We start from the raw sequence: 15,133 nt of genomic DNA on the forward strand, positions 1-15,133 counted from the left end.
ATTTTCACCTAATTCACCTAATTTTGTTTCGAACAAGGACATTTATTTAACAGTCATATGATTTTCATGTGATCAGTTCCGTTAAAAATTGGCTAAATTGCCGTTTGAAAATAACATTGATAAAAAATTATTAATTCAGACACTAAATGTGTCGTGCCCAAAAGTTGAGGGATAAAATATGTCCAGAACCCAAAGTTTGGGGATGAAAACTGACATTTTCCCAAAATGAATCAGACTAGTAAAAACCAGGTACCAGTTAGCCTACCGATTTGGGAGCTAGGGTTTGCTTTGAATGCATTGATGAAAAATCTGTGATATCACATTACAGGGTTCAAAGAGGGTCTCTTTTCGAAGTCACAACTTTACAGTGCTGAATGTACCTTATACAAGAGAACATAAATGAAAATAATATATTTCTTCACAAAGTACTCCTTTCACGTGATTATTTGATGAATAACTGCATCTAGTCTTATTTCCTTTGGTTGAAACGTAGCGCACCTAAACTTGACTTCTGATTTTATGGGAATCAGCTGATTCGAAGATTACTTTCATATACTCTTCACCTGAGGATGAAATTGCAGATATCACATGCATGGTTCCAAATACCGCATTTTCACTGAGGTGAAAATTTGCTGGCGGAGAAATTCACAGCATTCTTGAAAGACAAAAAAGAACCTTATGTTATTAAAGTGGTTCTTTGTCAACTTCCAGTATAGCCCCTGTATGATTAAATCCGCATGAAACTTGCCATGCTCTCACTTTATTGCAAAAGTCAATCGCCTTAGGTTCAATGTAGTCAATGTCATCCCCTTGCCCCTGCAGAGAAAAACAACTGAATAAATATGATGATCATACAGGTACTTGTAGAAAGCAAGAATTTAGAGAACAGGTGCTGCAGTAATACAACTTATAAAACCCCAGAGTAAGGCACTTAAAATCTCTAATGAGATTTTCCAGATTTAAAAGAAAGTTTGCAGCATCACGTTGAGTAATGAAATTTGTGTCGAGCCAATCATCATTTTCTACACAAATCAAATAGCCAACCAGGCAAAAGTGATTATTAAAAATCTCTTGTAAAAATTCGAACATCATGTTCAAACACGTATTATGTTCATCTCATTATACAAGAATGCCTGAACACCATGAGCTGATATAATATGAACAGAAGCACTGAAAACAAAATGAACGAATGAATTTTTTTAGACAACCTAAATTATAAGCAGAGAAGTTCCAAATTTCAAATTGGCTACTGCACTCAACAATATGCAACAGTGTTATCATCCATATCTTTTCAAGTTCTTGTTTAATGAAAAATAATCAAATTTACCACATGATTTTTGTACAATTACACAAGGAATCTTGTCCCCCACCTCGTAAAAGTTGAAACTCCATTATGTTTTGTAAGAATCATGGCTCAGACATGTAATTAGTTTTCCAAGTTAAGAAGGATTTCTGCCTTGTTTCTTCTTGCAGTCTTTGCAACCAATTTTTTAAGAAGGAAAAAAACCATTGTCAAGTACAAGAAAAATAGATAAAAAAAATAAGCCAAACGGTCAAAAACTAATTCATTCGACATTGAAATGCGAAGTCTCAAGGCCTCCTGCTTCGCCTTAAAAAAAAAAAAAAGAGAACTAAAAAAATGGCTATACCTTGTAAAATTTAAAAGTAAAATGAGACCTCTGCGTGATTTGCAATGTTTGTTTAGGCCAGACAAGTCAGGCTTTTATTCTATCTGTTTTCATAAAAGTGTCAAAGGTCAGGTTTATATCCTCCTCCAAGCTACATCATGTTCGAGTTACCAATAAACAGGTTGGCTTCCATGACAAAATTCCCACAATAACAAACGGTTCTTCCCCTAATAAAGACCTTAAAAGTACAAGATGAACAGCTAGCAAATACTTTCTTTTTCCTATTTTGCCAATATCAGCTACTGCAGCACAGAAGTATGGAAGATATCATACTCTAATCGTTTAGCAACTCATGGACATTTCAGGACCGCCACCCCTTAGATTTCCCCCGAGCCACTCCCCAATGAGCATTACCAAATCACAGACACAAATAAGCCTTTGGTCCAACAAGACTAGTTAGGACGGCAACAGACGGAGGGGATGAAAAGGAAGGCAACAGATGGAGGGAGTGAAAAGGAATGCAACTGACGGAGTGGTAAAAAGATGGCAAAGAGGAGCAAACTAGACTGAGGGTAAAATATACCAGTGTGGTACATGAGGTTCACAAGAACATTAACAATCTAAGCTATGTAGTTTCTTGAGAAAAGAGTTAGGTCTGATTTCCTGTCTAAAGCACATCACAAATCTGATTCAAAAGTTAAAAGAGCAGCATATGTTGAAATCAATACAAGGATGAAACGCGTGTGTTATAGACCTTTTTATGCTGATTATCTAGTTACCTGAAAGGTCTATATGACAAAAGTTAATATTGGAAACATAGCACAATTCACGAGGCAAGAGAGGAAGAAATTCTCTGTAACTCTACAACCCTTATAGTGTGAGGATTTCAGAGATTATAAAATGGTTCTACCTACTTCTTTCAACTTTTCTTTCTCGCAAATCCCCAGGCAGAGAAAAACTAGAAAATCTTTTCCAACTAAAGCAGATAGGCAACTAGAAAGATAAATACATTGGACACAATAGTTTAAGAATAGGTACAGACCAGTTGGCCACCAGAAGAATGTCCATCTTCAGAAAAAGTTCCATGTGAACCACCCCAGCCCCAGGTGTACATATTGCCCCCTGCAATGCAGATTACCCCCTGGTTAGTTAGTAAAAGAGAAACTAAAAAAAAAAAAAAGTTAAGCTTTAGTAGTATATTCTACCATAAAAGCAATACATATAAATTACCTAATCTGAAAATGAGAAATGAGCGTATAAAAATTAATTTGAAAAGCAGCTAGAAGGATCAATCTAAAACTCAGACTAGACAATGCACCCGAAAAAAGGGAAAAAAAAAAAAAAAAAGGCTGTAGGGAAAACCAAGAAAAGGCTCACTAGTACACCTATATGTATACATGTGCATATGCTACAAAGAAAACGCACCTAACAAAAAATGGAAAAAAAAGAGACTTGGCTGAATTGCAAGTCTGGAGCAGAAACTAATCTAAAATAATGTTGGAGGTTACTGCAAGAAGCAATTTATGGAAAGTGCAGGAAGGGGAAGTGCAGGAAGGGAAAGAACAAAAGAAGCAAGAATAAAGGAAATACAAATTGGCAGAGAGGAGACAGCGAAGCATGGCCTAGTTGATAAGATAATTCACCTGTAACCGAGAGGTCACAGGTTCAAGCCATCATGGGGTAAGTGGGAAACCACTATTGATCCTCTTTTTTGAAAGCAAAAAAAAAGGCAGAGAGGCAATAGAAAAATAGGTTCAGCAGATGATGTCACTCGACACGCTTATTCAGCATGTCTTGAGAGAGCTCACCAGAATATCTTTTCAAGCTCTAGTTGGTCTAACTAGTAATATAGAAGATTCTTCCGTTTCCAGTTTTGACATGACTTGTCTCTTTCATTTTCTTTCAGCTTTTCAGTATTTCTACTAGACCAACAAGATTTTCCCTCCTCTTCCTTTTATTCTTTGCGTTTATGCCTATTAAGGCAACACCATGATTTCAAATCTATTTGGAGACCTGCAATTTTGCCATACTATGCTGTGAAAATATTCCATTTTCCCTGGCAATCTCTTCAAGCATTTTTTTTAGTAGCATGAGACCGACCAAAATGTTGACGGTTCATTAGAAATGAGCTTCAATAACTTGTCCACAATGGCATTGTCTATATAAGGCGAAGCCGAGGGATTCAACATGCCAAAACTAAAGAAAGTATTCAAAGAATAGAAAGCATGTACAGGAAGTAGAATTAATACTCCCCAAGAAACTGCCTTTGGCTACTATATTGCCTGCAAAAGGTCATGATAATGAAAATCTCATGCAATTTTAAAGCAGAATATTTAAATGAGGCGGAGAATCTCTGGATATAACTATGATGGTACATAAAATTGCTTCGGACTTTCAAATTGCAGAACAATTTATCTATAGAAACAGTAAAAATGTCTAAGGCTTCACATTTAATGTCCTTACCACAAATTGCTGCAGTGTGCTTCCAACCGCAGGACACCTAATAACACATAAATTTAGAATCATAAAGAAAAGTCAAATGATAAATCCTTAAAAGCTCAAGTTAAAGCCAGCAGCCAATACAAACACCAGCTTGCATATGCTGCTCCAGGTGGCATTATCAGCAGTCAGAATGGTGGTATGATAGCAGGATTTTACAAATTTATGGGACAAAAGAAACTTGGAAGCTGAGGGTTTAGCTCAATCAGGTGGAGTTTGCATATATATTCAGCAGAACCAGTCCCAGGTGCTTGGGGGTTGTACATCAAAATCCTATGAAACACATTAATGGCTGTTCCAATCTACTGCAGTAAATTCGTATTCAATTTAACAAATCAGGTTTCTTATTCAAGGGAGAAGTTTCTATTTCAAACATATTTTCAGAAGCCACTCAAACTTATTTTCCAGCTAATGAAGGATGTCACTGTAAACACGATATCCAACATCCCATATCTATGCAATTAAAGAGGTTCATCAAATTGCAGAATTTAGATATGCCTATATCAAGCGTTTATAATTGATATTACAGAAAATCGGATTTGTATGTCCCTTTCCATTCCTGTAATTACTTTACCAACTTAATAAACCCCAGGGCTAAAAACAACACCACTCCAAGGTGGTTTTGATTTAAAACAAAATAAATAAAACTTAAAAATTGGGAAACAATATGTTTGCCAGGGTCATACATGTCACATTTTAAATCATCTTCTTTGTTACCTCATGTTCCCTAATCAGAAGAAGGTTGTTTTACCAAAAGCAAAATTAATGGCCAGGAAATATTTTCACCTAATATTAAACTCTCTGCAGGAAAATTTAAGAGAAGAATCGCTACTTGACTAATTTGGTAATTTGTGTTACAAACCTTACAAACAGGATGCCTCACAAATGGACCTTTAACTCTTTCAGGTGAATGAACAACATCAGTTGATCTGGAACAAACAATTTAGGTTTCAGTTAATTATCCAATAGTTCTGTGATTAGCTCACAGAGAAGTCAATAAGAAACAAAAACATTCACTCATTGGCTAAACTTTTAGATCTAAGTTCATTAACAAGGAAGATACCCAATACCAAGACAGCCATTGTCATTTGAGCCCCATGTGTACAGCTCCCCACCACCTATGAAATAGAAGAAAATTCCAGATTAAAGGACAATTTACAGAATCTCCAAAACGAGAAACAACAGAAATCACACTTCATATCATAACAACCAAGAGATATAACTGTAATAGTATCTTATGTAAAGCCATGCTAACAAGCAGACAATTGAATTTACATCAAATGGATTAGGGAAATTCTATCTGGCATTTTACTTCATCTTTGGTATTTATGTTATTTGAAAAATTTTAATAATTCAGCCGATCAGCCAAGTAAGTTGAAACCAATTAGGAAGATTACATTTGGTATTTGCTTAATTCTTGGTGTACAACTCCAGCAAAGATTCATGGACAAGGAGAAAGGGTGGCTCTCAAACTGAACAAAACCAAGTGGCAATTGAGTAGCAGACCATATCTTTATTAACTATTTTGGAACTCCCCTGAAAAACGATGCCAGAATTTGTACCTTCAACACCCCCCCCCCCCCCAAAAAAAACAAATGACTTTGACTTGTACAGACGAAGATTCCTGAATTGGAACAGCCTACAGAGGATGGAAGTTACATGGGGAATTGTCGATTGAGATGTATGAACTGAAACCCAAGACAGTGCTCTCAAACCATGGAAAAGATCATGAGCATCCAGCTTAAAACCAGTTGGCACTAAGTGGAAAGGCTCAAGATCTCCATTTAACTCATTGAAAGTCCTAGAGAAATTAATATAGGACTTTGTCCATGGCAGGGGGTCACATTTTTAATTAAAAAAAGGAGCTTTAAGAGGAAATGGAGTTTGGAGTATGTCTTACTATGTAATTTACATAGTCTGGTAAGGTTCAGTTGACATATTATTGATTACCAGAACAGTATCACACGCAACTCACTGGCCTCTTACTGCTAGTCAGCCAGGTAACGTCTTATGACTTCCGACAGCTAGAAGCACTTGTAAAGCTTCTGTAATGAGCTCCGCTGAGCATAGGACCATTGAGGAAAGGTAGAGAAAAGATATACATATAAAAAGGTCTTTCCAGTTCACTAGCCTGGTTCACTAAAATGCTCATGTAAGATACTAATACAACATTGAACTTTAATAAAATGAAGGCTAATGATTTTGGAACTCCAAAATAAGTTTCAGGCACTCCACTGCTATCTTTCCATTAGTCTAAATGACTAAAAACCAACATGACGTCTAAATATTATGACATCCTCTTCTGTATATGTAAACATTTTATTGATGGTTTATTCATGAAATGTCTTCAAATACATTTTGAAGCAGCATACATCATAATTCTTAAACTTTTCCTGAGGTATAAAAATGTAAAAATTGAACAAAAATAAAAAGGAAAGTACTTTTTTGGTAATAAAGTTCATATATTCTAAAGAAGATATATTTGCTATCCTGCAAAGTAATTTTTGTTCAAAAAGGGTCATAGAAAGTACATAAAAACTTTCTAAATTTTATTAGTTTATATTCAAGAATGTATGCTCTTTTACAATCTCAATCCAAAAAGGTTACTTTAAAATTATTTTGTTCAATATCTATGTATTTTTTGCATTTAAGTTGTTAAAAAATATAAAACTTGTGTCCGCATCAATTTGGTTAATATATGTATGTATGTGAGAGAGAGAGAGAGAGAGCTCTGAAGCTAATTTTGGCGTGCCAACATCGTTTGCTAAAAATAAAAGACTTCGCACGGTTTTAGTTCTGTCAATAAGGTAATGCAAAAGACACACCTATCTTGCAAACTCTCAAACATCACCAGTCTCACCCGCATTGCCAAAGCAGGCTTTCGGGATAAACCCAAGAAAGACAGAAAAAATTTTCAACGACTTCAAGATTCAGCAAAGATGGGATTAACTCTGATAGGTAACAGCCAAATTTCAAGTATCTAAGTTTGGGGAATGTTCAACAAGGGCCAGTTTTCACAATATCCAAGTAGAAGGGAAAAGAAGGTCCCTGAATAGCAAAAATCCATGTTTGTGGATATATCAACAGAATTTAATGATCCAAAAGCAAATAATCATTGACGACAAGAAACTAGCCAGCTAAGAGTAACTCAGTCACAAGTATACCAGATCAACCAGATAATACGAAGATGATTTGACAAATTTCAGTAAAATTTACTGGCACTGACAAACACTATTCTTCAGCAAACAAGGACTACTTGGTCCATGTTACTGCCTTAGATGCTTGCGAAAATGTTACTGATATCATGGCATTGGGACAGGGTATATCACATAAAATGAATAACAGTCCTATATTTCTTCAGAAAATCAGGGCAAATACTCAAAAGAAAAGTCCTTCCCAATTATGCCCTAGTAAAACAGCATTTATCGTATTATTGCTCATGACAAGAAATATATAATTGCAAGAATATGGAAATGAGAGACTACTTGTAATGATACAAGTGTGATGACCACCACAAGCAACCTCTTCAGATGGTGGCATTTTGCTCATAAGAGATGGAACTGTAACACTCTTTCCTTCTTCAAAGCCCTGTATTTTTGTAAAAAAGTAGCCACATATTAGAGACATATCACTAGTGAAAATGCAGCTTTTGTTCACGAAAAAAATAAAGGAAGCAAAAGATATTCGACAATTTTCTTGTGGCAATCCACATCCTACCATCTTCGCCTTTGCTCTTTCACCAAAAATATATACAAAGCCATTTTCTGCAATACCCCAGAAATGAAAAAGCTGTCCAAAAAAAGCTCAATTCCAATCTTCAAAGAATATGATCATTAACCATCTCCAAAAGGTCAATAGTTTACCATCAATGCAGGCAGAATGCAAAATCCCAGCAGCAACACTTTTAACCTATATATTCTCAAGAAACAGAGTGACAAGGATCAAAGAATTAATACCTTGACCAACTCACAGTGAACGTGATCTTGAGAAACTAAACAGACACTTGTACAAAATCAGACATATACACTACCTTCACTCCCTCCAGATCCTTAATCAGTCGTGGAGTGAATTCACTGCATAAAAGAAAACCCAATATAATCAAGATAATAGCTTCTCCTGCTGCAGCCAATCTCAAAATTCTTCAAGGGTGAAAGCATATTTTAACGAGGCATATTGAGGAATAGCAATACATAACAGTACTACGTAATGAAGATGTATGAAACTTTCAGGTGGTGGATCTGCTAATCACATGATATTTTGACAAAAATGTTTATAGCTTGAAGAGGTTTTTCTTATTCTGTCATATCTCACCTTTCACATGTCATTCCCTTCTACTCAAATCTACAGGGCACCACACTCAGAAATCAAAATACACAATTGTAAATCAGAGGTTAATTGCATTAAACCCCCAGTACTTGGGTCAAAATTTTACTTGCGCCCTAAATCTTTTAATCAATACTTTGTGCACTTGGACTAGCCCTGTTAATACTTTTTAACATTTGACCATACGTACAGTATGTTGTGGGCGAATTTGCCCTTCAATGTTTTTCCGCACATTTTCCTTATTCTGTCTTTTTTTTCCCCAACCCTGCTTTTCCTCTTTAGTAGTTTATTTTTTTTTTCCCTTACAAACAAATTTCCTCCCAGAGAACTTAGCATAACCGCACAACTACAACCCAATACCAGAGTCAACTTATCAAGGACAATGACTTGCACTATTCACCTTCTATGAATGAAAGCACATCAATCGACACCAATCCTCCTTTACATGAAACTCAAAACATAGTCTAAAGATGAAGAAAAACAAACCAAAAGCATGTAAAGTCAACTAACTGTATATGTAATGCCACACAAATCAGTATTTTTATACCAAAGCAAGAAAGGAAAAAAAAGTAAAATATGAAGAAAAAATTAAACCAAAAAAGCATCAAAATGAGTGACGTAAGGTTGTCCAAACATACCAAAGTAAGGGTAAAATGCTAAATAGGACAAATAAATTTGTTGTAAGATGTCAAATAGCAATAACAGATTAGTTAAAATGGGCAAAGTGCTGATAAAAATATTTCAGGGGGTAAAGTGAAAGTCGGAGCAAATTAAAAGGATCTACAGTAATTCACCTTAAAGCACATTCAAATTACAAACAAGAGTGAAACTTGCCTAAAAAAGGTTCAACCTTACAATCAAAATTGAGCCCCAAAAACACTGAAATGAGGCGAATGTGAACATATAGGCATAGCTATGAACCATTATTGAGATCAATTATCCCCAAAACCTACATTTTGTTTCTACTTAAAAGTAAAAAGCCATCTCAAAAGACAATCATGTAAGAGAGAAAAAAAAAGAATGAATAACAGTTCAAACTTCCAAGAACGTTATACAGAAAATTCATTCTGTGAACAAAAAAAGCATGCTTAACCACATAAAAGAACCTGTTACTTTTTCGAAATCCCAATATGCTGGATCCATGACCATGTCCAAGTTTTCCAGATGCTCCTCCACCCCAACTCAAGGCCTCCCCTTTATCTAGACATTAACAGCAAACCAGCGGTCAGTAAACGCATAGAATCGTGACAAGAAAGACGAAGAAAAAAAAAATGCTTTGCTATTAAAGACTGCCAGTGTTTGCATAATACTGCATTTGCAACACACTTGAAATACAGATATAAACCTGTAACAGCAACTGAGTGCTCAGAACCCAAAGAGGCAATCTTAATGGAAACTCCATTCAAGCATTCCACTTTACTGGGAAGAGTAACTAGCTTTGCTGCCTCTGCAGTTAACAGAGAATTTCAGAAATCATTTCCATTTTTTTAATGCATAGTAGATGCCTAAATACAAAGCCAGATATTAAAAACTACAAGAACAACTACAGACAGTGAAGATACTAAGCCTAACAACAGATGGTGATGATAAACTACATTGTTAACAGATTATAAATGGCCAGCCAAAGCGGATTTTGAAAAAAATCATTGAAAAGCAATGTTAACATGTACTTGGACCACACACAAAATTGTGCAGAAACTTCCCTGCATCATAAATTAAGGAATTAAAAGTTGCTGTCAGACTGTGCACAAACAAATTTGGAAACAAAAAAGAAGAACCTAAGTATCTTAAAGGAAAATCAGCCATTAAGTTCCATATTTATGTATCATCATTTTTCAAGACACAGGAAAGGAAAATTAGAGGTTTACATCGGAGAAATTCTTATGCAAAAAGAAGCCCAAAATGCTTAAGAGGTTTGGGAAATAAAAAAAGGAGGAAGGAAAAGGGGGAAAATGTTAAGATATAACAAACAATGGATTGACAGATACACATTACATCCTTACGTCATCCTTTCACAAAATCAAGCCAGTATAATGTTCAGATGAGATTGCAGCACTTCAGTAATAAAACAAAAAGGCAACAGAATGTAGAGGTGAGCTAAATTATTACTTTTCCCAAGCCCAAGTTGTCCATCTGAGTTCTTCCCCCACATATAAAGCTCGCCATCCACTACAAGACAAGGATAGATATCAGGAGACAGGCATTAACAGTAAAGTCCAGAATGCTAAAGAAACATTGGCTTGGAAAGGTGAAACATACAGGTTAAGTAGTAATATAGGTTGTAAACTTCCAAATCCAAAAATGAACCAGTTCTTCAAGAACCCACCATATTCGACTTTCCAAAACTGACTCTAACAACAATTCTACTAGAATTACCAACAAATAATCACAATACAAGTCGATGTACAGAATTTTTGACATGCAAGGTTAATCTTACTATGTTGAGGTACATTTAATTGATGATCCTCACTAATATTTAGGATAAGAATCTTACTGGTCAGTGGTTAATTACGTTTTCATTTTATTTTCCCATCATTTATTGCTCCTTTTCTCCCTTTATTCAGATGATTTTTGTTGCTGCAGAGGATATGTAGAGATATAGAATTTCATCACTTCAAGAACCAATTTTATTTAAGCTTGCTAAAACTTGGACATCTGGTTTCTTCGAGTAAATTGTTTTGAAGTACTGTTCTTTTGACATTCGATGTCTTGGCTATGAAAGAGCAAGTAATGACTTGCTCAAAATCTCAGTGAGCAACTAGTTGCTACTCAGGAAAATGATGGAGGCTATTGTGAGTATGATTTTGGACTTAACAATTGCTTCCTATCAGCTAGGGTTCAGTTAACTGAGAAAACACTGCGGAGGATAAACAAATGTTAAGGACACGATCTCCAGAGACGCATATATCACCATTTGCACCACAAAAAGAAAGTCAAAAAATGAAGGGCTGCAAGTTTAAAAGAATATTTCAGTTAATCAACATTTTCCTGTAACAATGTTTCAGTTATATTCCTCTTTCACAACTAAAAAGCAGAGCAGCCTGGTGTATGAAGCATATGAGAAGCTGATGTCCCATAAAAAGATTAGTAAAGCATGAAGATTAAGTTTATCCAATTCCACCAACAAGAACAGAAAATAAACTGTAAGTAAACAGAACAATTGGAACCACATATACCAGTAGTATAATTGAAACCATCACCAAATCTCAGTGAAAAGGAAAATCAACATTATGTAGCACAGCTACAGAACATGGCATCTAAAAAGGTCCAAATCTAAAACCTGTAATTGCAGAAGAGTGATGATAACCGGCTGAAATTTTTACAACTTCTTTAGGAATTCCAGTGACAATAAGTGGCTCCTGCAAATGAACAAGCTGAACTTAAAAGGCAGAATTTACAACCATGTCATTTTGTCCTAACAGAGCAAATGCGCTAAATATATTGAACAAGGAACAGCCAAAATGAAAGTCAGATACCAACAACAACATTCTACATGAAATATAAGCAAAAGTAGCCATAATCAAGGGTCTAGATAATAACTCATTTATCCATCATGCGGAATATCATTTCTCTGAACACTTACAACAAAAGGACCTATAGCCTAGATAAGGGTCATAAATGAAACCAGTGTCCATGAAATGCAATATTATTGACTGAGTCACAAAGTCAAATCAAACATTCTAATTATACCCCCTGAAAAGAATGCAATACTTCAATAGCATGACCATGACATCAACATGGAGAAACAAAATACGACACTCCACATAGTACGTTAACGAAACCCTAGCAGCCAGGCCAAATACTGGATAGAGTAGCTCATCATAAGTATGAGGACTGAGACATGAAGCTTCATATTCATAACCATCAGCCAATTTAGGAAAGCCTAGAGAATTTAGCAGTGGCAGTGGTTAATCCAAGCACCAAAGATTCATTAATTTAATTTACAAAATAAAGAGCAATAAGTACACCTACAAAGGTTGGATTATACAAGCTCATGCTAAAATCAGTGAACATGCAAGGTGTGTAAATTCAAATATCTTTAGACAACCCAGGTTCATGGGTTTTCCAAGAAATGCAGGACATCAATTTTGAAAATAATAGGGGAGATGGTGGCGATATAGAAACTGCACTTTTCGTCATTGGCATGGCATCCTCCTTGTAACTTTGTAATGAATGTGAAGTAAGTGAAGAACCAAAAACAAAAACTGGATAGCCAATATTGCTACCCTCCATGGAAATTTTTCAATCAAAAGTTCATAAAAATTCAAAACCATTGCAATATATTCTGTCTTCATATTTTATCCATTTTATAAAATAGTAAATTGTCATATGAAAATATACCTTTCCATCTCACAAAATAAGTAGAAAATTTGTAAAACTAATGATCTTGGTAACTAGGCTCTTGATTGTACAAAATTTACCAGTTTACAGCAAGAGGAATTAATGAAAAGGAAATACAAAAGATGATATTTGAAAAACATCAAAAAGTTCACCACTTCTCCTCTTACACAATCCCTCCAGAATCAAACTTCACAAAGATAAGCTAAAGCACTCGTCTCAGCATGTTGAACAATATTCAAAAACTCCAGACATGGACAAAAACCACCACATCATCCAACTTTTTTCTAGAACACATTATAGCCACTGTTTTCTCAAAACCCACTGGACAAGGCATCAAATGCCATTATCAAATGGCAGTGCGCCATCATCATCTCCATGAGCCAACAAGTAACATCAAACTTAACAAAGTTATACCAAAGTCATCCTCTCAACATGGTCAACAATATTCAAGAACACCAAAAATGGATGAAAACCATGAATCATAACTCAAAATATGTGCAACTGATGTCAAGCTAATTCTTGGGAATTGTTGAGCAAAATACCAAATGCTAAACAATTACTTAGAGCCAGTAGGATTTAAAAGTATCCAATATTAACTTAAACAAGAGATCATGAACAACCAACTCTCCACATTAGTTAGCCAATAACAGGGTGACCCCATAATAAGGAAATTACTAGGCCATTGGTATCTCGTATTCAACCAACAAACTTGTATTTATTTTCAGTAAAACCTTGATCCCCTAGAGACAAGTATATTCAATACTAACATCTCCATGAAAAATTTCAAACTGCGACAATGTCCACCATCAAATTTTCATCTTTCCTGAACTGGAAAGTTTTGAAAAGAAAAACTTTGAACTCAACCAAGTTTTCAGTCTTTGTAACATTTTAACAGCAGAAATAGTAAGTAATTGCAAATCCAACGTATAGCAATTATAAATAACAGTTGACAAATTAAGGAAAATTAAGTACCCAGCAATATGCACCTATCAACGTAACAAACAAAATGGAGTGCTAAATCAAGGCACTATCGTGATTCGTTACAGAAATTACATCCAAACAAAATTCAAAACCAAAGTGTGCAAGCAATTAAATCAAGCAGAACCCACAAACAATTAATCCAGTAAAAGTAAATAACAAGGCAATCATATTTCCAAAACCCCGAGTAACATCACAAACTGACCAAAACTGACAAGAAAACAAACCCACAGCTCTAACTAACTAAACCGAGAAGACCAGAAAACATGACAATAAGGTTGAGAGTGCATACAGTAGCATAACTTCTATCATCCGAAATTCCTAGCTGCCCAAAATCATTCAAACCAGTGGCATAGACACGGCCATTTTCTGCAAAGGAGAATCAGGGAATCACCCATCAGAAATGCATCAAAACCTGGCCACATCAACTACAATAAAAATGATGAAAAATCGAGACATTTTGCGATCCCATCAACTCAAGAAAATTATCAACAACCTGTTAGAAAAAGGGTATGAGCTCCACCACAGGCAATTTCGCGGAGGCTCTGATCATAAAAAGCAGAAGAATTCAAAATCCTTGGCTTCCATTGGGACTCCAAATTTCCCAATCCCAGTCTCCCATAATCTCCATTTCCCCACAGTGCCGCAACCTTCTTTCCACCGTCGATGACAGAAGAAATCCATCTCCCTAATCTGAACCCTTCATTTCCAATTCTCCCAACTGTAGTTGCCGATACTGATACTGAAGTCATCAATTTCTTCCCGGAAACTCTGGAAGTTGTAACCGCCATTAGATTCCAATTCCAAGAAAATTTAACTTAAAAAAAGTCGACGAAAATTCAAAGTACGGCAGACACCAGTCTGACACAATCGAAAATTTTATTTGTTATTTAATAGAAGCTCCCTTTTTAGCTATAGGATCACCATAGTCTCAATCTTGACCATTCATTCAAGGTTTAATTGTTTACAAGCACCTTTATTGGTTTAAATTTGTCGTAAATTTTTACTTTTGCAATCAAAATCCACATGTGATGTTTAGTAGACAATGGGAGAAGTTGACGATTTTGACATGGAATACGCTAAACAAGACAAGGCGGATCAACTCCAATAGAAATAAAGATTTTTTCTCTTGAAATGAAGGTCTCCTGTGTCATCCTCCAGAATCGGAGTACAATCGAATCCAAATCATGTAGTGCATTACTCAAACCTTAGCTCGAGTTAAAAACTCAGACTCGATTTTGTTTTGCCTTATTCAAGCAAATCCCTTTTGTCATCCGTCAACATTGGAGAGTTGAGATCGAGTAGTGCATTATTCAACCTCAACTCGAGTTAGAAAATTTGTCTCAAGTCGGTTTTGTTTTGTC

The 15,133-nt window shown here is 35.5% G+C and overlaps 1 protein-coding gene across 6 annotated transcripts; it reads right to left on the reverse strand.

Moving 5' to 3' along the window:
- Positions 1-268: 268 nt before the first annotated feature.
- Positions 269-15,133, reverse strand: LOC113697936 (ultraviolet-B receptor UVR8). Of its 6 annotated transcripts, none has more exons than XM_072058356.1 (16): positions 14,977-15,133; positions 14,266-14,540; positions 14,062-14,138; positions 11,731-11,809; positions 10,560-10,619; positions 9,796-9,897; positions 9,557-9,650; positions 8,158-8,200; positions 7,991-8,036; positions 7,845-7,891; positions 7,613-7,715; positions 5,191-5,245; positions 4,990-5,056; positions 4,092-4,128; positions 2,671-2,750; positions 269-816 (listed from the first exon to the last, which is right to left on the reverse strand). In XM_072058356.1, exons 2-16 carry the CDS (start codon positions 14,519-14,521, stop codon positions 685-687), a joined length of 1,278 nt encoding a protein of 425 aa, XP_071914457.1. In that variant the 5' UTR covers positions 14,522-14,540; positions 14,977-15,133; the 3' UTR covers positions 269-684. The 6 variants fall into 6 exon arrangements, 5 of the variants coding, with proteins under 5 accessions (XP_071914457.1, XP_071914458.1, XP_027073361.2 ...); XM_072058357.1 differs by lacking the exon at positions 14,977-15,133 and adding an exon at positions 14,744-14,970; XM_027217560.2 differs by lacking the exon at positions 14,977-15,133 and having other exon boundaries at positions 269-563; positions 676-816; positions 14,266-14,734.

The sequence above is a fragment of the Coffea arabica genome, chromosome 7c (assembly GCF_036785885.1).
Source record: "Coffea arabica cultivar ET-39 chromosome 7c, Coffea Arabica ET-39 HiFi, whole genome shotgun sequence".
Taxonomy (NCBI): Eukaryota; Viridiplantae; Streptophyta; class Magnoliopsida; order Gentianales; family Rubiaceae; genus Coffea; species Coffea arabica.